Source organism: Muscardinus avellanarius (genome assembly GCF_963383645.1).
Source record: "Muscardinus avellanarius genome assembly, chromosome: 14".
In the NCBI taxonomy this organism is placed as follows: Eukaryota; Metazoa; Chordata; class Mammalia; order Rodentia; family Gliridae; genus Muscardinus; species Muscardinus avellanarius.
Window position 1 is genome coordinate 91,943,940 of NC_137800.1, and position 24,952 is coordinate 91,968,891.

Genomic DNA, 24,952 nt, shown 5'->3' on the forward strand with positions numbered 1-24,952 from the left:
AACATGAAATTAACCTTTATGTGTGTGTGTTGGCTCTGGGGACGGAACCCAGCAGTGCTCTACCTCGGAACCACGCCCTCAGACCTTTTTATTTTGAAGCAGGGTCTGGCTAGGTCATCTGTCTCAGCCTCCCAGGCACTGGATGACAGGCTGCACCACCGCGCCCGGCTTGGTCTAGTGTTCTTAAGGTTCGCTCCTGTCATTTCCCATCATTCCCCCCGACACGGGCGCTGCGGCACACAGACCTCTCGTGGCCCCGCAGGTCCTGAGGGGCCGGGGTGGTGAGACACAGTACGAGGCTGATTGACAGCTGTGTGGACACGCCCCCGTCCCCACCAACCACGTCCCGCCTCCGCCCTGCCTGTTAGACCGGCTCCCGGAGCACACAGTCCTGGGGTGTTGGCCTGAACCGTCTCAAAGCAGGGCCCCAAACCTGCAGCTGGTCCTCCCGCTCTGAGCCTGTGCTACAGGCTCAGAGGGCTTCAGAAATCCCCTTACAGCTGGGTGTGGAGGCACACACCTAGAATCCCAGTACTTAGGAGGCTGAGACAGGAGGATTGCAGGTTCGAGGACAGCCTCAACAAGTAGTGAGATTCTTGTCAACCTAGTGAGACCTAGTTTCCAAATAAAAATAAAATAGGACTGGAGGCATAACTCAGAGGTAGAATGCCCCTGGGTTCAAGCCCCAGTCCCACTCACGCACACAATAAACCCATCAATCCCTTAGTTGCCCGTCCCTGGCCACCTCGGTGTCAGCTGTGCACCTCCCCTGGGTCACTGTGAGATCGAGCCGGCTTCTCCCTGCGTCCTGCGGTTTCTCTGCATACCCCACCCATTCCGCATGCACTCAGCACACATCCACTGTGTGTCCTGTGTGCCAGGGGCTGAGTTTGGCACTGGCGAAGCGTAGGTAAACACAAGAAAGAAAGGTGCTCTGAACAGGTAGAAAAGGAGCAGGCTGGGGTGCGTGTCTGAGATCCCAGGACTTGGGGGGCTGAGACAGGAGGATCGCAGGTTTGAGGCCAGCCTCAGCAACACAGTGAGACCCTGTTTCAAAACAAAAACAAGCCGGGCGTGGTGGTGCACACTTGTAATCCCAGCATTTGGGAGGCTGAGATAGGAGGATTGCAGTTCGCGGCCAGCCTCGGCTCCTTAGTGAGGCCCTTTGCAACTCAGTGAGACCTTGTCTCAAAGAATAAAAAATAAGGTTGGGGGTGCATCTTGGAGGTAGAATGCCCCTGGATTTAATTCCCAGTACCGCAATAAATAAATAAATAAATAAATAAATAAATAAATTTGGGCTGGGTGTGTAGCTCAGGGGTAAGAATATCTCTGGGTTCAGTCCCCAGTACCACACACAAAAAATAATAAATGATGCAACAGGAAACGGGGGTGCAGCTCAGTGGTAGAGGGCTTTCCTAGAGTATGCGAGGCCCCGTGTCCCAGCCCTCGCAACAAAAACTCCATTTGGACTAAGGAACTCCCATGGACCGCTGTCTTTCTTCCCAGCGCCCTCTGCGCCCTCTCTGGAGTTTTCAGTCGCTGGAAGCTTCCTCACATCCATGCTCCAAGCAGATCAAATTCTATCACGAGCATACTGAGTCCCTTTCTGAAGTGTTATGCCAGCCATGGTAGTGTATGCTTGTAATCCCAATCTTTGGGAGACGGAGACCGGAGGATGGCAGGTTTGCGGCCAGCCTCAGTTACTTAGTGAGGCCCTGTTTCAAAATAAAAGAATAAGGGCCGGGCGTGGTGGCACATGCTTGTAAACCCCCCCCACACACACACACACTGCTTGGGAGGCGGAGACAGGAGGATCCTGCAGGTTCGAAGCCAGCCGCGTTGGCTTAAGAGACCCTGTTTCCTAATTAATTAATTTATTTATTTATTTATTTTTGGTGGTACTGGGGGTGGAACCCAGAGGCTTTCTACCTCCGGGCTATAATCCCAGACCTTTTTTATATTTTATTTGAAAACAGGGTCTCACTAAGTTTCTGAGAGCCTCACTAAGTAGCTGAGGCTGGCTTCCAACCCCTGCGATCCTCCTGTCTCAGCCTCCCAAGCGCGGGGATTATAAGCGTGCGCCACCACGCCTGGCATTTATTTATTATTATCATTATTATTATTATTTGCAGGTCTGGAGATGGAACCCAGGGGCATTTGACCTCTGAGCTACCCCCCTGCCCTATTTTTATTCTTTATTTTGAAACAGGGTCTCACTGAGTTGCAGAGGGCCTAAGTAGCTGAGACTGTCCATGAACCGTGATCCTCCTGTCTCAGCCTCCCGAGTGTTGGGATTACAAGCGTGCGCCACCACGCCCGGCTTGTTTCCAAATTTAAAAAAGTATAGAAATAGGTCTGGGAGTGTAGCCCGGAGGTAGAAGGGTTTCCAGGAACCCCAGTACCACCAAAAAAAAAAAAAAAAAAAAATCAAATCGGGCTGGGTGGAGCTCAGAGATAGAACAGAATGCCCCTGGGTTCCACTCCCAGTACCAGAAAAAATAAATAAAATGTGATTTCTTGCCCTGGTTTTCATGGACATCAGTGTCTGTGAAACATTTTAGCTAAATATGGGCCACTGTAAACACGCTGTGTGGAGATGGCGGCAGGTAACAGCTCACCCTCCTGTCCAACACTATCCCTCTGGGCTAAGTGCTCAGGTGGCCTAGAACTGTCACTCCTCCTGCCTCAGCCTCTCGAGAGATGGGGTTGCAGGTGTGCTCCATCTCACCCGGCTACACTTTTGAGATAAAAATGAACTCATGATATACTCACTAGCTTACTTACTTTTTTATTTTTCGATACTGGAGATCGAGCCAGTGGATTGAACACTCTACCTCCAAGCTACACCCCTCAGTCCTTTCTTTTTAATTCTATGTGTGTGGAGGGTAGTGGGGATTGAACCTGGGCCATTCGACCTCCAAGCTACACCCCCAGACCTATTTTTTATTCTTTATTTTGAAACAGGGTCTGAGTTGCAAAGGGCCTCACTAAGTAGCTGAGGCTGGCCGCGAACCTGCGATCCTCCTGTCTCAGCCTCCTAAATTTTAGGATTAAAAGTGTGCCCCAGCATGCCCAGCTAGCACTTCTTGACAAAGGAGGGGCAAACTGGAGACAGAAATGGAAGAATGATCTTCCTCTGTTTTTCCAGTTTTCCTTCTCATACAGAAGAGGAGCTGTGCGGGGAGCACCGCACACACCCACCCGAGGCCAGCGGCCGTCGTCGTGTCTGGACGTGGGTGCAGAACTGCGTGGGGCGGGAGGAGGCCGGAGGCCGGGGCGGCCCGCTGCCATGGAGTCCCTCGTCATCTCTGTCTTGGCCCCGCTTCACTCTGACCAATAAGCTGGCGGACTCAGCGAGGGTTTGACAAACGGTCCCGTTTACTGCAACACTTTGGGGAGCAGGCGTTTTAGGGGTGGCAGGACCACGCCTCCTCCCCTGCTCCCCTTCGAGAGCGGCCAGGGGCTCTGCTTGCCAACCCGCTGAACGGAAGCAAGACCCAAGGAGACAGGGCGGGGCGGTCACTCGTAGTGCTGGGCGAAGCTGAGGATCTTGGACTTGCGCCGCGGCGCCTCGCCGGCGCCCATGGAGATGCGCCGGTTGTAGGACAGTATGTTGCCCTGGTTCTGGCTCTTGTACACGATCTGGGTGTAGATGGTGACGAAGAACAGCCAGTAGCAGTGGGTCACGGCGCGGGCCACCCAGCCGAACCAGCGCAGGACGCGGACCTCGGTGGGGCTCAAGTGGTTGGTGAGGACCTGGATGCCCAGGCTGGCGCCCTCGTAGACCAGGACCCAGCCGAGGTAGAGCAGCAGGCCCCGGTAGACCTGGGCGTACACGGAGTAGAAGAGGAGGCCGCTGGCGGCCAGGGAGACCACGGACAGCAGGCACACGAGCTCCCAGCCCCAGCAGCGCACCAGCTGCTGGAACTCGTTGTGGGTCAAGTTGTCCCGCAGGTTGACCGTGCAGTTGCCGGTCCTCAGCTGCCTCTGCTCGAAGATGAGGTACAGGTTGGTGGACATGATGGTGAAGGCCCCCGACAGCACCGTGCCCATCCTGGCCGTCATTCCACTCCAGCGCTGCCGCTTCATGCTGAGGCTGGCGGAGGCTCGAGCCTGAGGCCTGCTCTGGCCCAAGTCCCAGTCCACCTTGGAAACCAGAGAGAGAGATGGAAACCAGGGCTGTCTGCAGGGGGCGGGTCTCGGCTCCAGCTTCACAATGCCACGCGCACGCCTGTCATCCCAGTACCTGGGAGGCTGAGGCAGGAGGATCGCGGGTTTGCAGCCAGCCTCTGCAACTGTGTGAGGCCCTCGGCAATCTAGTGAGACCCTGTTTCAACATAAAAACTAAAAAGGAAGCTGGGCGTGTGGTGGCGCATGCCTATAATTTCCGTATTTGGAGGCTGAGACACGAGGACTGCAGATTCAAGGCCAGCCTGAGCAGCATAGCGAGGCACTCAGCAACGTAGTGAGACCCTGCTTCACAAAATAAGAAAAGGGTCTGGGCGTGGCGGGCACGCTTGTCATCCCAGCATTCGGGAGGCTGAGACCGGAGGATCGCGATTTGCGGACAGCCTCGGCTACTTAGTGAGGCCCTTTGCAACTCAGTGAGACCCGGTTTTAAAATAAAGAATAAAAAATAGGGCTAGGGGTATAGCTCAGAGGTAGAATGTCCCTGGGCTCCATTCCTGGCACCACAAAAATAAATAAACAAACAAATAAATAAATAAATAGGGCTGGGGGTATAGCCTGGAGTTAGAATGCCTCTGGGTTTAATCCCCAGTACCACAAAAAAGGGGATGCTGGGATGTAGGTTGAAGGTGGAATGCCCCCCGGGTTCAATCCTCAGAACTACAAAAAATACAAATAAAAATAAACAGGGCCCAGATGACGCGACTTGAGCCCCGCTCTGCACCTTGGCCGCAGGCTCCGAGGGGAGGGCTTTCTAACCCCTAAGGGGCGTATCCATCTCGAGTCAGCCCTCATGCCATTTGGGCGTGGGGCTGCATTTCTATTTTCTGTATTTCTATCTTTTAATAAACTTCTTTAAATCTTCAAAAATAAATAACTAAATAAATCCCCTTAGAGGCGTGCTGGCGCACTCTTGGAATCCAGCATTCGGGAGGCTGAGACCGGAGGAGCGCGGTTCACGGCCAGCCTCAGCTCCTTAGTGAGGCCCTCTGCAACTCAGGGAGACCTGGTTTCCAAATAAAGTATAAAAATAGGGCTGGGGTGTAGCTCGGGCGTAGACTGCCCCTGGGTTCCACGGTTCCATCCCCAGTACCCCCCCCCAAATCCCCTTAGAGCTGGGCATGGTGGCACACCCCTGGCATTGTAGTTCTTGGGCGGCTGAGAGAGGAGGATTGCAGGTTCCAGGACAGCCTCAGCAAGTTGTGAGACTCTTATCAACCCATCAAAACCCTGTTTCAATTAAAAAATATATATTTTTTCTTTTTTAAAAAAGGCTGGGTAGCCGCGAGTGGTGGCACACGCTTGTAATCCCCGCGCTTGGGAGGCTGAGACAGCAGGTTCGAAGCCAGCCTCAGCTACTTAGTGAGGCTCTCAGCAACTTAGTGAGACCCTGTTTCCAAATAAAACATTAAAAAGGGCTGGGAGTATAGCCCGGAGGTAGAAAGCCCCTGGGTTCCACCCCCAGTACCCCCTCCCCACACACACACACTGAGGACTGAGCCCAGGAGCATTCTTCCTCTGAGGTCCATCCCAGCCCTATTTTTATTTTGGAACAGGGTCTCATTAAGCTGCAGAGGGAGCTGGGTGTGGTTGTGCCTGTTTGTAATCCTAATACTTGGGAGGCTGAGTTAGGAGGTTTGAAGACAACCTAGACAACTTAGCAAGGCCCTATACGACTTAGAGGCCCTGTTTCCAAATAAGAAATAAAATCGTGCTGGGGGTTTAGCTCAAGGGTAGAATGCCTTTGGTTCATTGTCTAGTGCCACAAAAAAAAAAAAAAAAAAAAAGAAAGAAGGAAAGAAAGAAAGAAAGAAAGAAAGAAAGAAAGATAGTTGCAGAGGGCATCACTAAGTAGCGGAGGCTGGCTGTGAATCTGTGATCCTCCTGTCTCGGCCTCCCTACCACTGGGAAGACAGGCGTGGTCCGCCTCAAACTGGTTGATTTTTTTTTCTTTTTTTTGGTGGTGCTGGGGTTCCTGGAAGCCCTTCTACCTCCGGGCCACACTCCCAGACCTATTTTATATTTTTTATTTGGAAACAGGGTCTCTTCAAACCTGCGGGATCCTCCTGTCTCCATCTCCCAAGTGCGGGGATTACAAGCGTGCGCCACCACGCCCCGCATCTCTGGCTTTTTAAAAATATTTTTTTAAATTCTGAGACAGGTCTCGCTAAGCTGCCGAGGTTGGTCCAGAATTTGTGATCCCTGCCTCCTGAGTGGCTGGGATGAGTTGCATGTGCCATTGAGCCCAGATATTTTTACTTATTTTTCGAGACAGGGCCTCACAGTCCCCCAGGCTGGCTTTGAACTTGTGAGGTTGCCGCCTTAGCCTTCCCTGTGTGGGACCGCAGGTGAGGACCAGGACACCCGACCTTCATTTTTATCCTCTGAATGGAGGCCCTCCTCTGAAATGACCCCTGTGACTTCTCAAGTCTTTTTCTACTCAGTACTTATCTCTAAGGTTAGCATATGCCTGCCTCAGAACCCAGGGGCATTCTGCGTCCAAGCTACACCCCCAGCCTTTTTTGTGTGTGTGTGGTACTGGGGTGAAACCCAGGGGCTTTCTACCTCCGGGCTACACTCCCAGCCCTATTTTATACTTTATTTGGAAACGGGGTCTCACTGAGCTGTGGAGACTCACTAAGCAGCTGAGGCTGGCTTCAAACCCGTGCGATCCTCCTGTCCCAGCCTTCTAAGCGCGGGGATTACAAGCGTGCGCCACCACGCCTTCAATAAACATTTATTGAGCGCCTCGGATGCACTGGGCACTGAGCTCTGTCTCAGGTGCTGGGGAATACAGTGGGGACAAAACAAAGCCCCATTGTTGTGGCGTTTGCATTCTCAGGGGAGGAGAGGGTGGCAAAGTAACACATAAAAGGGTACGTGTGTGTGCTTTAAAGAAACACTGAAGCCGGCCTGGGGGGCGCGCGTGTCATCCCAGCACTGGGGAGGCTGAGACAGGAGGATCACAGGTTCCTGGCCAGCCTCAGCTACTTAGTGAGGCCCTCTGCAACTCAGTGAGACTCTGTTCACAAAGAATAAAATAGGGCTGAGGATGGAGATTTGACGTCGAATGCCCCTGGGTTCAATCCCCAGGACGGCCAAAAAACAAAACAAAACAAAACAAAACAAAAAACAACCTACTGGTGACTGTTCCCTCTCCCCCTCTATCATCAGAGATCACATCCACAGAAACTCACAAAGCCCAAGAATCACAAGACATTCAAAGGACTCGAGATAATAAACGAGAGATCTAATACTAATATTAGATCTCATTCCAAGTCAAAGTTAGATTAAAAATAAATTCAGAAGTGGAGTGAAATATTTATTATAGGTTAATAGAGGAAATTAAGACTGCCAGGGAGGGGTAGATCCTCAATCTGGGTGATGGGTGCCACGGTGAGATTATATATATCCTCAAAAGAAAGGGTGCTCGGCAATATGAACTGGGTGGATAAAATAAGAACATTTCCTAAGCACTGTCTTCGTTTGTCGTTTGTTTTTTCTGGGGGTCGAATCCAGGGCATTCTACTTTTGAGCTACACCCTCAGCCCTACTTTATTTTTTAATTTCGAAACGGTCTCATTGAGCTGAAGCCAACCCGTGATCCTCCCGTGTCTCCCAAGTGCTGGGTGACAGGGGCGGCGCCGCAGCCGCTTCCGGGCCTCGCTCCCGGCCGAGGGCGCCCGGCTCCCGCGGCGCGGACCCTCCCCAGCGTCCGATGAACAGGTTCCCGTGGGCCAGGTGCTCGCCGGCTCCGGACCACCCCCGGGCTGAGGAAGCCGTCCCATCTTACTTCGCGGAAAAAGGAAAAGAAGAAAAAGGATCACTTGAGATCTCGACAGAGGGGCCGTGGGGCACAGCCGCGGTGAGGCTGGGCGTTTTCTCCAATGGACACACGGCGCAGGGCCTGGCAGGTCTGGCTGCCGGTTACGAACGCTCTGCGGCCCCCGCACCCGAGCCGGGCCCCGCACCTGCGTCGGCTCCGCCCCGCGCTCCCGCAGCTCCGCCCGGCGCGCGGCCCTGACGTCACGCGCTGCGGCCCGAGCGTCTCGGCTCCGATGGGTCGGCGCGGCCCTGACGTCACGCGCTGCGGCGGCCCGAGCGTCTCGGCTCCCGATTGGTCGGCGCGTCGCGGCCTGCGCGGCCGGCCAATGGCAGCGGCCCGGCCCGGGCTGCCCACATCCAAGATGGCGCCCCCGGGAGCCGCGAGCGGGTGACCGGCGGCGGGGAAGCGGCCGGGCCGGGCCCTGAGATCGCGGGCCGCGGGGCGTCCCGCCCGCAGCCCCCCGCCCGCCGACCGGGCTCCCGGCCAGAGCCATGGCCGCCGACAACAGCAAGCAGTTTTGGAAGAGGAGCGCCAAGCTGCCGGGGAGGTGAGCCCGCCCGCCGAGAGCGAGCGGGACCGGACTTGGCCCCGGGCCGGGCCCCGCCGCCGAGCCTGCGGCGGGCGGGCGCGGCGAGAGCCGCACTCCCGGGGCCGCGCCGCCGCGCACCCCGCCGGTCCCCGCCCAGCCGGCGGCTCCGCGGGCGAGGGCAGCCCGGGGCCGGGGCGCCGGGGACGCGGCGCCGCCCAGCCCCACGCGAGCCGGCCCTTCTCGTTACTGTGTCTGTGGCTATTAATTTCGGGGGTGCTGGAAGCCGAACCCCGGGCCATTCTATTTCCAGGCTGTACCTGCAGTCCTGTCGATTGTTTTTATTTGGAAACAGGGTCTTGCTAAGTTGCTGAGGCCGGACTCAAACCTGCCATCCTCCTGTCTCAGCCCCCCAGGTGCTGGGATGACAGGCGTGCGCCACCACGCCCGGCCCCGTTAGGGGTCTTTCCTTGGCATATTCTAAGGATTTGCCCAGTCCAAAGTTGGCTTTCTCATGCCCTTAATTGCACGGTTGTACAGTAGACCTTCTAAGTTACTTCTTGGTTTTATTTGTTTATTTACTTTTTTGTGGTACGGGGGATGGAACCCAGAGACATTCTACCTCTGGGCTACATCCCAGCCCTGTTCTATTTTTTGCTTGAAAACAGGGTCTTGCTAGGTTGATGAGAGTTTCACTGCTCGCTGAGGTTGTCCTCGAACATGGGATCCTCATGCCTCCGCTAGGATTACAGGTATGCACCAACCACGCCTGGCCCGTAAATTACTTCTTTTTAAATTTATTTTTTGGTGGTACTAGAGCTTGAAGTCAGAGGTATTCTACCTTCAAGCTATACCCCAGACCAATTTTATTTCTTATTTGGAAACAGGGTCTTGCCAGGTTAATGAGCGTCTCACTACTTGCTGTGACTCTCTGCAAACCTGTGATCCTCCTGTCTCAGCCTCCCAAATATCGGGATTATAGGCATTCGCCACCACACCTGTCTCCTCAATTACTTCTTTTTTTGGGAGGGGGGTGCTGGGGACGGAACCCAGGGGCATTCTACCTCCAACCTATACCACTAAGCCCTATTTTTTTATTCCTTATTTTATTTTTTTAGTACTGGGGGTGGAACCCAGGGGTTTTTCTAGCCTCAGGCTATACTTCTAGACCTATTTTATACTTTATTTGGAAACAGGGTCTCACTGAGTTGCTGAGAGCCTCAGTCAGTTGAGGCTGGCTTCGAACCTGTGCGATCCTCCTGTCTCAGCCTCCCAAGAGCTTGGATTACAAGTGTGCACCACTCCTGGCATTATTCTTTATTTTGAAACAGGGTCTCACTGAGTTGCAGAGGCCTCACTAAGTAGCTGAGGCTGTTGGAGAAGCTCGGTCCTCCTGTCTCAGCCTCCCGAATGCTGGGATGACAAGCAATTACTTCTTTTTCTTTTTCTTTCTTTCTTTTTTTGCTGCAATACCAGGGATGGAACCCAGGGCTATTCTACCTCTGGGCGACACCGCAAGCCCTATTTTTTTTCTTTCTAATTTTGAAACAGGGTCTCAGTCGGTTGCGAAGGACCTCATTTAGTAGCTGAGGCTATCCATGAACCACGATCCTCCCATCTCAGCCTCCTGACTGCTGGGATTTCAAGTGTGGCGGCCGGCTAAGCAATTTTTTTTTTTTTTCCCTGGGTCTGGGGATGGAACCCAGGGGCATTAGACCTCCGAGCTGAGTTGCGGAGGGCCTCACTAAGTAGCTGAGGCTGGCCATGAACCACGATCCTCCGGTCTCAGCTCCCAATGCTGGGATTCCAAGCGTGCCCACCACGCCCGGCTAGCAGTTACTTCTTGATGTTGACATTCTTAGCCATTGTCCAGTCATCAGCGTGCTGCTTGTTTACAGTTTCAATTTGTTTTGGGCAGAGTCCTGAAGAGTACCAGGAGGTGTGTGCTCAGCGGTGAATCTCAGATTTCTGCCAGCCAGTGTTGAGACGCATTTGGTTATGTCTCTCATGCCTACTTCCCCGATTGGTTTTGTTCTTTTCTTTTTGGGATAATCCTGTGACCTTGTGCCTTTTTGAAAATTCTCTAAACAAGAGAGAATCTGGCTATGTAGCTGTCTTGTTTTATTTAAGATCAAGCCGGGCGTGGTGGTGCACGCTTGGAATCCCGGGCTTGGAGGCTGAGACAGGAGGCTCACAGAGGTTCGAAGCCGGCCTCGGCTATGGGAGTGGGGCTTGGAGGTAGGAAGCCCCTGGGTTCCACCCCAGTACCACACACAAACCCTTTTGGACATATATGGCAAGTAGGTTAGAATCAGCTCTTAGTGATACATTTTAAAACAATACTGCTGAAAGCAAAGGAAGTGTAAGATGAACAGTGCTGCAGGGCAAGCTGTGGTGCACCCGAATCCCACTTAGGAGGGTCCCAGGCTGGAGGCCAGCCTCAGCAACTTAGTGAGGCCCCTTTTGAAGAAGAGGGGGGTGTTGGGGGTACAGCTTGGAGGTAGAGCGCCTCTGGGTTTAACCCCCAGTACCAAAAAGATAAAAACTAGGTGAAGGGCTATGGAGTTACAGTGTCATCTCCAGGCTAGGGGTGGTTTTAGACAAGCATTTCCTGCCTCCTGACTTCTTTTTCCTTCCTGGCCTAATGAGCTATCCAGTTGGGCAAACTGCTGTTCTCTGTCTTCTCTATAGATAGATAATTAACTTTTTTTTGTGTGTGTGTGGTACTGGGGATTGGACTCAGGAGCATTCTGCCTCCAAGCTACACTGCCTCCAGCCCTATTTATTTATTTATTTATTTATTTATTTATTTATTTTTGCGGCACTGAAGATTGAACCCAGCAGCATTTTGCCTCCGGGCTACACCCCAGACCTATTTTATTTTTATTTTGGTAAAGAGTCTCACTAGGTTGATGAGAGTCTCACTACATTGTTGAGGCTGTCCTCAAACCTGCAATCCTCCTGTCTCAGCCTCCTAAGTACTAGGATTACAGGCACTACATTCAGCAATAATTTTTTTTGTGTGTGGTTCTGGGGGTGGAACCCAGGGGCTTTTCTACCTCTGGGCTATATTCCCAGACCTATTTTATATTTTATTTGGAAACATGGTCTCACTGAGTTGCTGAGAGCCTCACTCAGTAGCTGAGACTGGTTTCAAACCTGTGCGATCCTCTTGTCTCAGCCTCCCAGGCGCGGGGATTACAAGCGTGCGCCATCATACCCAGCCTCAATAATAAATTTTGACATCCTAGGATTATAATAAGAGTTTTATGAGGAACCAGTATAGGAGATGTGGGACATGGCTTGCCTTCTGACAGCTGGTTGTATTAACAATCTTTCTTCTGAATTTCTTCTCCTGGACTACAGAAATAGTCAACTTTAGTTTTTTTCAAGTTTCTGACTTTCTTTTTCATCTTGAATAATTTAGAAGGAAAGAACTTTTGAGTTCAGAAAGACGTGGGTTATTTCAGCCAGCCAGCTGCAGTGGTGCACACCTGTAATCCCAGTGCTCGGGAGGCTGAGACAGGAGGACCGCGGCTTCCAGGCCAGCTTCAGCAACTTGGCAGGACCTTGTTTCCAAGTACAAAATAAAATAAGGCTGGAGGTGTAGCTCAGAGTCATAATTTCCCTGGGTTAATCCCCATTCCCCCATCTCCAAAAGAAGACGGGTTATTTTATGTTACATGTATGGACATATAAGTGTATGTCTGTCACCTGGACCTCAGTTTTTTTATATATGAAATGAAGAATAAAAATTGTTTTCTCAGTGTTACTGTGAGGACTAGATGCAATCGCCTATTTGTAAAGAACCTGGGACAGAGCCAGGAGTGGTGGGCACGCTTGTAATCCCAGTACTTGAGAGGCTGAGACCGGAGGATCGCAGGGTCGAGGACAGCCGCAGCTACTTAGTGAGGCTCTCCGCAACTTGGTGAGACCCTGTTTTAAAATAAAGAATAAAAAATAGGGTTAGGAGTGTCCCTGGGTTCGGTCCCCAGCCCTGCAACCCCCCCACAAACCCCCCTGGGGCAGTATTCCAGCAGCTAGAGCTGCTCCACAGACCGTCACTGTCGACCTTTAAAAGACTTTCTCACACCTTCCTCCAGTGCTGGTTATTTGTCCTGCTGTGGTTGGAGAGCAGCCGGGCTGGGCTGTGTGCATTGGCAGGGAAGTCCCAGGAGCCCCTGCGCGGGGCAGGAAACTAAGGTCCCTGCTCTGGTTTAAGGAAGACGTGAAGGCGTTTTCTCGAGAATAGGACTTGCGCATCTGGACTCTTGGTCTTGGAGAAAGAAAACTTCCTCCTGGATAGGGAGACCAGCAAGTGAGCGGGCACCAGCGGGGTCAGCCCCAGCCGGGAGGGGACGAGTCACTCAAAGGTGAACCCTCAGAGGGCCGGATGGCTGCTTCACTTTCCTTGACCACAAGCCAGTAATGTCACCGGCAACAAAGAGAAGTTTTGCTGTGTATGTGTTGTACTGGAGATTTTTTTTTTAAAGTGGTATTGGGGTTTGAATTCAGGGGCATTCTGCCTCTGAGCTACACCCCCAGCCCTATTTATTTATTTATTTATTTATTTATTTATTTATTTATTGTACTGGGGGTGGAACCCAGGGGTTTTGTACCTCCAGGCTACACTCCCAGACCTATTTTATATATATTTTTTATTTGGACACAGGGTCTAAGTTGCTGAGAGCCTCACTAAGTAGCTGAGGTTGGCTTCAAACCTGTGCTGGGATTACTAGCGTGCGCCACCACGCCCGGCCTAGTTTATTTTTATTTTGAAACTGGGTCTCACTATGCTGATAAGAGTTTCACTACATGTTGAGACTGTCCTCGAACTTGTGATCCTCCTGTCTCAGCCTCCCAAATACTGGGATTGCAAGTGTGCACCACCATGCCTGGTTATCATTCAATTTTGAAACAGGGTCTTGCTAAATTGCCAAGGGTCTCTATAAATTAAATTGCTCAGGTTGGCCTCGAACCTGTGGTCCTCCTGTCTTAGCCTCCCAAGTACTGGAATTACAGGTATGCTCCAGACACAAATAGGAATTTTATTAAAGTGCCTTCAGGCCGTGGTGGTGCATGCTTGTAATCCTAGCACTTGGGATGCTGATACAGGAGGATCATGGCTTTGAGGGCAGCAGCCCCAGGAACCTGGTGAGACCCTGTTTCCAAATAAATAAAAATATAAAAAGGGCATGGAGTGTAGCTCAAAGGTAGAATGCTCCTGGCTTCAATCCCCAGCACTACCAAAAAGCAAAATAAACAACAAAAAAATAAAGTTCAAAATGAAGGAAACATTCTTTTTAAAAATAACAATGCAGCCGAGTGGGCCTGTGGCACATGCTTGTAATCCCAGCATCGGGAGGCCGAGACAGGAGGATCTGGGTTCATGGCTAACCTCAGCTATTTAGTGAGGCCCTTTGCAACTCAGTGAGACCCTGTTTCAAAATAAAGAATAAAAACTAGGGCTGGGACATAGCCTGGAGGTAGAATGCCCCCGGGTTCCATCCCCAGTACCGCTGTTACTACCACCACCACCAACAACGTGGATGGGCAAGGTGGTGCATGCCTGTAATCTCTGTCTGGGAGGCTGAAGGTTCTTAGCCAGCTTCAGCTACTTAGTGAGCCACTCCAACTCAGTGAGACCCTGCTTAAAAAGAAAATACAGCCTGGCGTGGTGGGCACGCGTGTAGCCCCAGCACTTGGGAGGCTGAGACAGGAGGATCAGGGTTCGCGGACAGCCTCAGCTACTCTTTAGGCCCTCTGCATCTCAGTGAGACTCTGTTTCAAAATAAAGAATAAAAAAATAGGGCTGGGGGTGTTGTTTGGAGGTAGGATGCCCCTGGGCTCCATCCCCAGTACCACAAAAATAAATTAATAAAAATAATAAAATACAGTTGGGGTGCAGCTTAGAGGCAAAAGATCCCTGGGTTCAATTTCCAGTACTCAAAGCAAAGCAACAATATAAACCTGGCGTGGTGGTGCATGCCCCTGTGACTTCAGTACTTGGGAGGCCGAGGCAGGAGGATCGCAGGTTCACAGCCAGCCTCAGCAACTTTGTGAGACCCTGCTTCAAAATAAATAATAAAACACAGGGCTGGGGGTGTAGCTCAGAGGGAGAATGCCTGGTACTAAAACCAAACAAATAAATCAGTGCCAATGTAGCCAGGCATGCTTTTGGTGGCCGCAGGGTTTTTTGGTGGTGCGGGGGATTGAACCAGGGACCTCGCTCAGGCCAGGCAAGCCTCTGCCATTGAGCCGCCCTCCTGCCTCAGTGGCTGGGGGGCTCAACGTCCTTGGCCCTGGCCTCATGAAGGCCACCAGTTACTGGGACGCACGTCCTTCCACGCACATTTCCACACACGCCAGCCCGTGTGGGGGCTGAGTGTGGGCAGGTGGCAGGCTGGGTGCGGTGGTGAGGCGGGCGCTGGGCTAGGCGAGGCCGGGGGCAGAGCCACAGCAGGCCGCCATGCGCAGGCCGGGCTGTCCTCAGCAGATCCCGGAGCGCCCCTCAGCGCGCGGTGTGGTGCCGCACCTGCAGAGAAGCCGGGGCGTGGCGGGTCCTGGGCTTCCCTCTGGCTGCTCTCCTGGCCTGTGTAGTGAGGGGCTCAGGTTAAACCTGAGGGTTAAATCAGTTCATTACTTTGTTTGTTTGTTTGTTTTGTGGTACTGGGGATTGAACCCAGAGGCTTCTGCCTCCAAGCTACACCCCTTTATTTGGAAACAAGGTCTCACTGAGTTGCAAAGGGCCTCACTAAGTAGCTGAGGCTGTCTTCAAACCAAGATCCTCCTGTCTCAGCCTCTGGGGTACTGGGGTTACAAGCCAGCGCCACCATGCCCGGCTTGCAAGTGAAATTTAGATTTAGCCACTCCAATGGTGGGCTGGGTATTTCTCTTTGGCTTTGTTACGCTGGGCATGGTTGATAGGGGTCGATTTGAGGAGTGGGGCCAACAGTAGCTTTTTCTGTCTTGTGCTTTTGTGTGTGGTGGGGTACAGGGCAATGAAGGGCATTCCACCTACGAGCTACACCCCCAGCGCCATTTTATTCTTTATTTTGAAACAGGGTCTCACTAAGTTGATGCGAACCTCGCTGAGTTGCTGAGGCTGGTTTTGAACCTCTGGTCTTGGCCTCCCAAGGACCGGATCACAGGCGTGCACCACCTCGCCTGGCTTAACGAATCTGAGGGTGGACTGCGCAGTGCCCGGCCGCCTAGGCAGGCCCGCTCCGGCCTGGTTTGGCTTGGGAGCGTGTTTACTGATGGAGTGCGTGGTCCGCGGCTCAGGCCGGTTCTGGTGCCGGAGCTCGGCTGCAGCACGGCGGCCTCCACATGGGACGGGACCCCCATTCCTGGGCCTGCTCTGGCCCCGTGTCAGCCACATGCGCCTGCTGGCTTTCCTACGCGGGGGTTTGCAGGGCGCGGAGGCGGCCTTGTGGAGGCGGCCTGCTCGTCCCTGGCCCTGCGTGCGTGAGGGCACTTTCCGGCTGCAGAGACCTGAAAGCCAGATGAGGACAGCAGCTGCCCCGCGGGGCCTGGGCTCGCCTGGGTGGGCTCCGGCCCGCGCCTGCTAAGGCAGAGAGCTGCAGGGGCCGGCTTCTAGCCACAGAATGGCTGGGCCTGCTCCGCAGAGAACACGTGGCCATCAGCCTCCGGCTTCCACTAAGTGGCGTGCGCTGGTCCAGGGTCCCTTAGCCCTGACCTCTGCCCCACCCGTGTTGCTTGCGTGGCTTTGATCGGATCATGTTTTATTGCTGGAGACTGAACCCTGGGCACTCCACCTGCTGCACCCACACCCTTGCTTAAGTTTTGAAACAGAGTCACAAAAGAAGAAAATGCAAAAAGAAAATCATGGTAGTGGGCCATGGTGGGCACGCTTGTCATCCCCGTGCGTGGGAGGCGGAGACAGGAGATCGCACAGGTGCGAAGCCAGCCGTGCTGGCCTAAGAGACCCCGTTTCCAAATTTAAAAAAGTATAAAATAGGTCTGGGAGCGTAGCCCGGAGGTAGAAGGGCTTCCAGGAACCTCAGCACCACACACACACACACACACACACACACACACACACACACACACACACACAAAATCATGGTATTGTATACATGTATTGAAATACCACAATGTGCCCATAAATATATCATTACTCTGTCAATAAAGATAAGATGTATTTTATTTATTTAATTAATTACTTTTTTGTGGTATTGGGATGGAACACAGGGCCATTCTGCCTCTGAGCTATTTTTTATTCTATGTATATATTTCTTTATTTTGTGGTACTGAGAATTCAACCCAGGGCATTCTGTCTCTGAGCTGTACCCACAGCCTTTTGTTTTTTTTTTGAAATAGCATCTCACTAAGTTGCTGAGGCTGGCTTCAGCAAGTAATGAGACTCTCATTAACCTAGCCTGACCCTGTTTCAAAATAAAAATAAAATAGGGCTTGGGCGTATATCTCAGAGGTACGGTGCCCCTGGGCTCAATCCCCAGTACCACAAATAAATAACTGTACATACTAATTTATTGAGCCAGGTGGTGGCGTGTGCCTGTGATCCCATTGCTGGGAGTCTGAGGCAAGAGGACCACAGGTCTGAGCTCAGCAACTTGGCCCTATTTCAAAATAAAAATAAAAAGGTCTGGGGTGTGGTTCAGAGGTAGAATGCCCCTGGGTTCAATCCCAAGTACCAAACAAAGCAAAGTAGTTTCTTTTTAAAATATAGTCTTGGCCGGGCGTGGTGGCGCACACTTGTAATCCCTGCGCTTGGGAGGCGGAGACAGGAGGATCACGTAGGTTCGAAGCCAGCCGTGCTGACTTAAGAGACCCTGTTTCCAAATAAAAAAAAGTATAAAATAAATAGGTCTGGGAGTGTAGCCCCGAGATAGAAGGGTTTCCAGGAACCCCAGTACCTCCAAAAAAAAAACAAAAAAAACCATATATATATATATATATAGTCTTGCTGGTGTGGTGGTGCACGCTACGCTTGCAATCCCAGTACTTGGGAAGATCGCAGTTCATGACCAGCCTCAGCTACTTAGTGAGGCCTTCCGCAACTTAGTGAGAACCTGTTTCAAAATAAAGAATAAAAAATAGGGCCTGGGTGGGGCTCAGAGGTTGAGTGCCCTGGGTCCATCGGGTTGAGATTCACTGCAGTTTGGTGCAACGTGTGCTTACAAATTCAGCCGGGCTGACACGGCTGAGGGGGCGCAGTGCGGTGGTTCTGAGATGCTGGCCCCAGTGATGGAGGCCCTGGCCTTCGGCTGCGCCCCATCTCACAGGAGACCGCGGGTTTCAGGGCGTCCGCTCAGTTGGTGTGGGTGGCCAGTGGTCCGGTGCTGGAGCAGGTGTTTCAACTCGGCTTTCTGTAACCCTAAAGCCTGTCGCCTCCCGTGCAGCCCTCTTTACGGACAGGGCGGGATGGTGCGTGTGGAAAGCCTCGACCTTACACCAGGGAAATGAACATTATCAAAGGCTTTTATGAACCTATTTGAATTGCAGTGTATGCTGGGAATTTAAAACTACTGCGGCGTGGCACATGCTAAGCGTGTATGAGCTTTACCCTCCACACCACAGACTTTTTTGTGTGTGTGGTACTGGGGATGGAACCCAGGGGCTTTCTACCTCTGGGCTACACTCCCGGACCTATTTTTATATTTTAATAGAAACAGGGTCTCACTAAGTTGCCGAGAGCCTCGCTGAGTATGTGAGGCTGCTTCAAACCTATGCGATCCTCCTGTCTCCGCCTCTAAGTGCTGGGATGACAAGCGTGCGCCATCACGCCCGGCTCACACCAGAGACTTTTGAAAAAGAGTAGACTAGCTGGGCATGGTGGCGCATGCTTGTCATCCCAGCATTCAGGCGGCTGAGACCGGAGGATAGCGGTTGGAGGACAGCCTCACCTACTTAGTGAGGCCCTTTGTAACTCAGTGAGACTCTGTTTCAAAAATAAAAAGACTAAAACTTAGGGCCGGGGTGTAGCTTGGAGGAAGAATGCCCCTGGGTTCCACCCCCAGTACCACACACACAAAAGACGGTTATTTCTGGGGTGGGCTTGGGCGCAGTCTTTCTTGGAGTTAACGTGGTTCTGAGTCAGCCCAGCTCTGACCCGGTAGCCCTCCTCCTGACTGCTCACCTCCTCCCGTCTCTCTCTCAGCATCCAGCCTGTGTACGGAGCTCAGCACCCTCCGCTGGACCCGCGGCTCACCAAAAAGTAAGTCCACGCGTTTCCTGCCCCGCGTCTGCTTCCGTGCCCGCAACCTCGCGCTGCGTTTAAATGACCGTTTCCACTTCGGCCTTTTCCAGCTTCTCCTCTGCCCTATTCTCGACCAGGAGATGAACAGTTTTCTTACCTGCAAATGGTCCATTAGTAAATAGGAAATCAGCGCACGTCAGAGACTTTGGACTCTCTTCCCCTGGGAGCTGCTGTATGGAGGGTTTGGTGTTGGATTCTCTGTTCTGGCCAAAGGTGCCTGTTGATTAAGTATTGCGAGGGAAAGCCGGGACCGAGGACCCCCCCGGGAGATGTGACTCCTGGGGCTCACTGCCTCTGACTGTAAGCGCCTGCGCCTCTCCCCGCACCACGACCACCTAGCTGTCAGCGCTCTGCGGCCTCTGACACTGCACGAGCTCAGGCACACGGGCAGTAGAGCCAGGGCTCCCTGGGGCCTCTCACTAGTAAAAAGATTCACCAGTGCTAATCTCTTTCTTTCTTTCCCTTCCTTCCTTCCTTCCTTCCTTCCTTCCTTCCTTCCTTCCTTCCTTTCTTTTCATAGTACTGGGGTGGAACCCAGAGGCTTTTTACCTCCAGGCTCTACTCCCAGACCTATTTTATATTTTATTTGGAAACAGGGCCTCACTAAGTTGCTGAGAGCCTCACTAAGTAGCTGAGGCTGGCTTCAAACCTGTGCGATCCTCCTGTCTCAGCCTCCCAAGCGCGGGGATTACAAGCGTGTGTACCACACCCGGCAGTGCAAATCTTATTTTTCTTTCTTTTTTTTTTTTTTTTTTTTTTGCAGGTCTGGGGGTGGAACCCAGGGGCATTTGACCTCTGAGTTATACCCCCTAACCTATTTTATTCTTTATTTTGAAACCGGGTCTCACTGAGTTGCAGAGGGCCTCACTAAGTAGCTGAAGCTGTCCGTGAACCGCGATCCTCAGGTCTCAGCCTCCCGAATGCTGGGATGACAAGCGTGTGCTACCGCCACCACGCGAAGCCCAGCAGTGCAAATCTTAATACATTTTCCCTTTTCTTTTTTTTTTTTTTTTTTTGCTTGCGGGTCTGGAAATGGAACCCAGGGAGTATTCTACCTCCGAGCTACACCCCCTGCCCTATTTTTATTCTTCATTTGAAACAGGTCTCACTGAGTTGCAGAGGGCCTCACTAAGGAGCTGAGGCTGGTTGTAAGCCCGGATCCTCCTGTGTCAGCCTCCCGAGTGCTGGGATTGCAAGCGTGCCCACCACACCCGGCACAGTCAGACACATCAGATCACAGGCAGGAGGTTTGTAATTCCTTTGATGAGCGCGTATTCGGGAGACTTGTGGACAGAAGTCTCCCTGTCCAGCCGGTAGGAGGCGGGGCGTACCGCTCTGCTGCACGTCTGGGTCGGGGCCCCACCCAGTCCACTGTCGCCACTGAGCCCCCACTCCGGGGAGCAGGTCGGGGGCCCCGGGCCTTCCCGTCCACGCCGGTGGATCCTCCACCGCAGGCAGCTGGGTCAGCCCAGACCACTGGGCAGTCCCAGCGCGCTCTGATGAGCGTCCACCCCCTTAGTGCCGTTGCTGGCACGCGTTTATTGTCCTCCCCGCTCCCCGCAGGCGGCCTCAGGGGCCGTTGGTCCCTCCCGCAGAGCGTGGACGCCATCTTCAGTTGTCCCCGCAGAGCTCATTCCTGTCCCCGTGTGCCGAGTTCCATTTGTCACGTTATTACTAGTACAGATAATACTGCCTGCAGTAATTTTTACAGCCCAGATAAAATGAATGTTACTGCCGAGCAGCCCCGGAGGCCTCAGAGGCACCCAGGCTACCGGGTCGATTGTTCTCTGGACTGAGGCTAAAGCCTCAAGTCCTCCTTCAAGTGATGAGGCCGCTCGAGCTTCTCGGGCACTTGGGTTTATTTGCATTTTACCAAACTTCTCATTGGCTTCCCGTCGTTTACCAATGTCAGACAATTTTTTCAATTGTATTAGGGCCCCTCAAAATATGTAAGAATGCTGTGTACCAACCAAAGCATTCTGTGAAGTGCGACAAGCAGGCTGCTGGAGCAGCGCGGCTTTATCGCATCATGCCGTGACTGGTCTTCGGCTTCCGACGGGTATAACCGGTGGCCCTGCTTCTTCAAAATAGCCTCACCGAGCGAGCGAGCGAGCGGCCGCTGCTTCGTCTGGGCTGTCCCAGTGTCCCTGGACTTGTGAGGCCTTCCCTGTGCCCCTCGTGACCTCGGGGAAGTTGCTCAGCCTCCCTCTGACCGGCAGCCTCCTCACCCATAAAACAGGCTGGAAGAGGCAGGCCAGTGATGCGGCCTGTCGCCCTGGCACTTGGGAGGCTGAGGCGGCCCAGCCACGTGGCGAGACTTTCAGCCACCCGGCAAGATCTGTTCAAAACAAAACCTGAAAAGGTCTGAGGGAAGAACTCAGAGGTAGAATGCCGCTGGGCTCCATCCCTAGCAACACCCGTAATCGTCACCGCCATCCTGGCTAGCCTCAAGCCTGCCGGGGCACTTCCGTGCCCTTGCTGTGGTGTAAATTTCACCCTAGTAAGCTCAGGGCCGTGCAGCAGGCCGTGGCACACACGTTGTTCCTCTTACACTTCCGCCAGTCGGTTGTCCACCATGAGCCTGAAGTGCCCTGCAGGGCACCGCGGACACCCTCCTCCAGGAGACGCGGTCCTGGGCACGGCCTTGCGTGAGGCTCAGTCGGTGGCTGGCCACCTTGCCTGGGTACGTTTTACATTTGCAGATGTTTGTACTCCGTTGCTTTCGTTTTACTGTTTTTTGGGGGGGTGGTACTGGGATTCCTGGAAGCCCTTCTACCCCCGGGCTACACTCCCAGACATATTTTTTTATAATTTTGTTTGGAAACAGGGTCTCTTAAACCAGCGCGGCTGGCTTCGGACCTGCGCAATCCTCCAGTCTCTGCCTCCCAAGCGCGGGGATGACAAGCATGAGCCACCACGCCCGGCCTAGTTTTACTGTTTTTAATTTTTTTTTTTTTTTTTTTTTTTTTTTGCGGGTCTGGGGAACCCAGGGGCATTCGACCTCTGAGCTATACCCCTGCCCTATTTTTTATTCTTTATTTTGAAACCTGGTCTCACTGAGTTGCAGAGGGCCTCACTAAGTAGCTGAGGCTGTCCGCGATCCTCTGGTCTCCAGCCTCCTGAATGCGGGGATTCCAAGCATGTGCCACCATGCCTGGCTTACTGTTTTTCATTTGAATGCTTTCTTTTCTTTTTGGTACTGAGGATTGAACCCAGAGGCATTTTACCTCTGAGTTATGCCCCCAGCCCTATTTTACTTCTTATTTGGATGCAGGGTCTCACTAGGCTGCTGAGAGCCTCGCTAAATTGCCAAGGCTGGCTTTGAACCTGGGGTCCTCCTGTCTCAGCCTCCCAAGTACTGCGATTACAGGCGTGCACCACCATGCCCGACTAGGCAATTGTGTGTGTGCGGGGAGGGTGCTGGGGATTGAGCCCAGTGGCATTCTACCTCGGAGATACACTCCAACCCTATTTTATTTTTTTAATTTGGAAACAGGGTCTCACTAAGTTGCTGAGGCTGGCTTTGACTCCTGGCTCAGTCTCCCCAGTACTGGGATTATAGGCATGCACCATTACACTCAGGTTTTTTTTTTTTTTTTTTTTCCCGGATCTGGGGATGGAACCCAGGGGCATTCAACCTCTAAGCTATGCCCTTGCCCCCCCCCCCTTTTTGATTCTTTATTTTGAAACAGGGTCTCACTGAGTTATGTAGGGCCTCACTAAGTAACTGAGGCTGTCTGCGAACCGTGATCCTCCTGTCTCAGCCTCCTGAATGCTGGGATGACAAGCATGTGCCACCAAGCCCGGCTTGTTTTTCTTTTTAATACAGAGATCAAACTCAGTGTGGTGGCACACATCTGTAATCCTAGTACTTAGTAGGAGGTTGAGACAGGAGGGTCGCAGGTTCAGGGCTAGTCTCAATAACATGGCAAGACTTTGAGCAACTCAGTGAGGCTAGTCTCTAACTAGAAAATAAAAGGGGCTGGAGGTGTAGCCCAGAGGTAGAGTGCCCCGAGGTCAATCCCCAGTAAAATAAACATAAGCAAGTAAATGCAGGCGCACAGTTGGTCATGGCGGCGCCCGCCTGTAACCCCAGTACCTGGGAGGCTGAGGCGGGTGAGCACAGGTTCCAGGGCAGCCCCGCAGCGGAGCGAGACTTAGCAGTCTACCAAGACCCTGTTTCAAAACAGAAAACACAAAGGCTAGGGTGTACTAAGAGTTGGAGTGTCCCTGGGGGTTCCACCTGGTGTCTCTCTCTCTCTCTCTCTCTCTCTATCTTATCTCTCTCTCTCTCTCTCTCTCTCACACACACACACACACACACACGTGCGCGCAGCTGGCAAACAGGTGAGGTGGGCGGACGTGCCAGGAGCCCCTTGGTCACGGTGCCCCCTTCTTGCAGCTTCATCAAGGAGCGGTCAAAAGCCAATGCCGTTCCTCTGAAGAACAAGAAGGCCTCGAGCTTCCACGAGTTTGCTCGGAACACCAGCGATGCTTGGGACATCGGTGATGACGAGGAGGAGGACTTTTCCGCGCCTTCTTTCCAGACCCTGAACTCGAAAGTTGCTTTGGCCACCGCAGCCCAGGTCCTGGAAACCCACAGCAAGCTGCGGGCAAAACCCGAACGGTCCCAGTCCACGACGGCCGACGTTCCCGCCAACCACAAGGTCATCAAGTCCAGCAGTGATGCCCAGCTCTCCAGAAACTCCAGTAAGTCCATCCCACGAGTGCACTTGATTTGAGGTGATGTCCCGTGAGCATCACGGCTCCGCTGTGGGATGCTAAAAGCAGACTCAGGCCGCAGGTACTGATTACCTCGTGGCCCTCAGGCAGCCGCTGAGCCCTGCGGCCTGGCTCTCACTTCCTGACACCAGTGTCGCCAGCAGCCTCCTCTCCTTCTCTTCCTTTGCCGCATCAGGGTTCAGAGCCTTTGTGGTTGAGCGCTTCACGTCGCTCTAGGGCCGTCGGCTCTATGATCATTGGCTACACACCGCAAGTCGTCGGTGGCCGAGGTTCACAAGCGCTTCCTCGGCCCCAGGAGCAGTCGGTAGCCTCAGGTGGGCTCCCTGTGTCTGTGCAGGGAGCCGTCTGATGGAGGCCCCTGCCAGGCTTCCTGTCCGTTGGCTTGCAGGGAGGGGAGGAAACTGGCCCTGCTAACTGGTCGGCATGATGGCGGTCTTAGGAGATGCATGGGGACGCTCAGAGGTTCTGAGTGTCCACTGCAGACTTTGAGGCTGCCCAGGGGTTTAGTGGAAGTCGGCTGTTTTGAGCTGTGGAGGGAAGCGCTGTCCCTGCTGAAAGGTGAGGTGCTGGCTGGGAGGGGAGAGGGGACCGAATTCGGCCAGAGCGTCCTGGCTCGCGTTCTAAGGGGACGCCTTTCACAACCCCAGGCTGAGCGTGGGCGGCTGCGAGGGTTTTGCGATGCTTCCACGGCCACTTGCCATCCCGATTCCGGCCCCCGCTTGAACCTGCAGTTGTGTGAAGCGTCTGCGTGCCACCACTGGGGCCTGCAGAGGTCCCCAGCACGAGGAGCCAGCACTCTCAGTGTGCCCTGGCCCGCCCGCCCGCTGCCCTGGCGCCTCCCTCCACCTCGCGGCTGCTGTTCTGTAAACCTTGCGGTCGTGCTGGCTGGTCGGTGTGTAGTGCTTGCTGTGCCCGCCGACCCCAGGCTTGTTGAGAACACGGAGCGGTCGGGGAAGGGCGGCGCAGGTACAGTGAGCGTTCTTCGTGGTGGGGGTTCGTGCACGGAGCCGGACGCTGAGGCTCACCACCCTCTCGGTGCTTCTGAACGCCTCGTGGTCAGTGTTGTAACCTAGCGAGCGTGAGTAACTGTCCATAGCCAATTGTTAGTCCGTCAGGCCACACCTTATTACAGGTTCGAGCCTGGACCCAAGCGCATGTGTCTCCACACAAGTGCAAAGGTGTCGGTCACACTCGAAGGCCGCCTTATATATATGTCGGTGAGGTCATTAGTCATTTCCACTGTATCAGCCTGGACATTCTTGACATTTACAACTTGTATACTTAAAGGCAGCCATAAAGCACACAACTGACATGGGAAGAGGGTCTCTTATCTGTGGAGTGTTTGTTCAGACACAAGGGCATAGCGAGCTGGCTCTGGGTGCTTACTCCCACCCGGTGCCCGGGTCTTCTCTTAAAACTGTTA

At 53.2% G+C, this 24,952-nt stretch overlaps 2 protein-coding genes across 4 annotated transcripts in view; one reads left to right on the forward strand and one right to left on the reverse strand.

Moving 5' to 3' along the window:
* Positions 1 to 3,522: 3,522 nt before the first annotated feature.
* Positions 3,523 to 4,092, reverse strand: TMEM217 (transmembrane protein 217; the record flags this gene model as incomplete). Its single annotated transcript, XM_080710428.1, has 1 exon — positions 3,523 to 4,092. The coding sequence occupies one exon, from the start codon at positions 4,090 to 4,092 to the stop codon at positions 3,523 to 3,525; it is 570 nt and encodes a 189-aa protein (XP_080566554.1).
* A 4,416-nt stretch (positions 4,093 to 8,508) lies between these two features.
* Positions 8,509 to 24,952, forward strand: part of TBC1D22B (TBC1 domain family member 22B) — a gene marked incomplete at both ends in the record, with an annotated part of 39,571 nt that continues 23,127 nt past the window's right edge. For 2 of the 3 annotated variants that reach the window (XM_080710600.1, XM_080710601.1), the window contains 3 exons: positions 8,509 to 8,564; positions 18,688 to 18,744; positions 23,189 to 23,496. In XM_080710600.1, the coding sequence (XP_080566726.1) occupies positions 8,509 to 8,564; positions 18,688 to 18,744; positions 23,189 to 23,496 (421 nt within the window). The remainder of the gene's footprint in view (positions 8,565 to 18,687; positions 18,745 to 23,188; positions 23,497 to 24,952) is intronic. The other variant, XM_080710602.1, reaches the window with a different exon arrangement.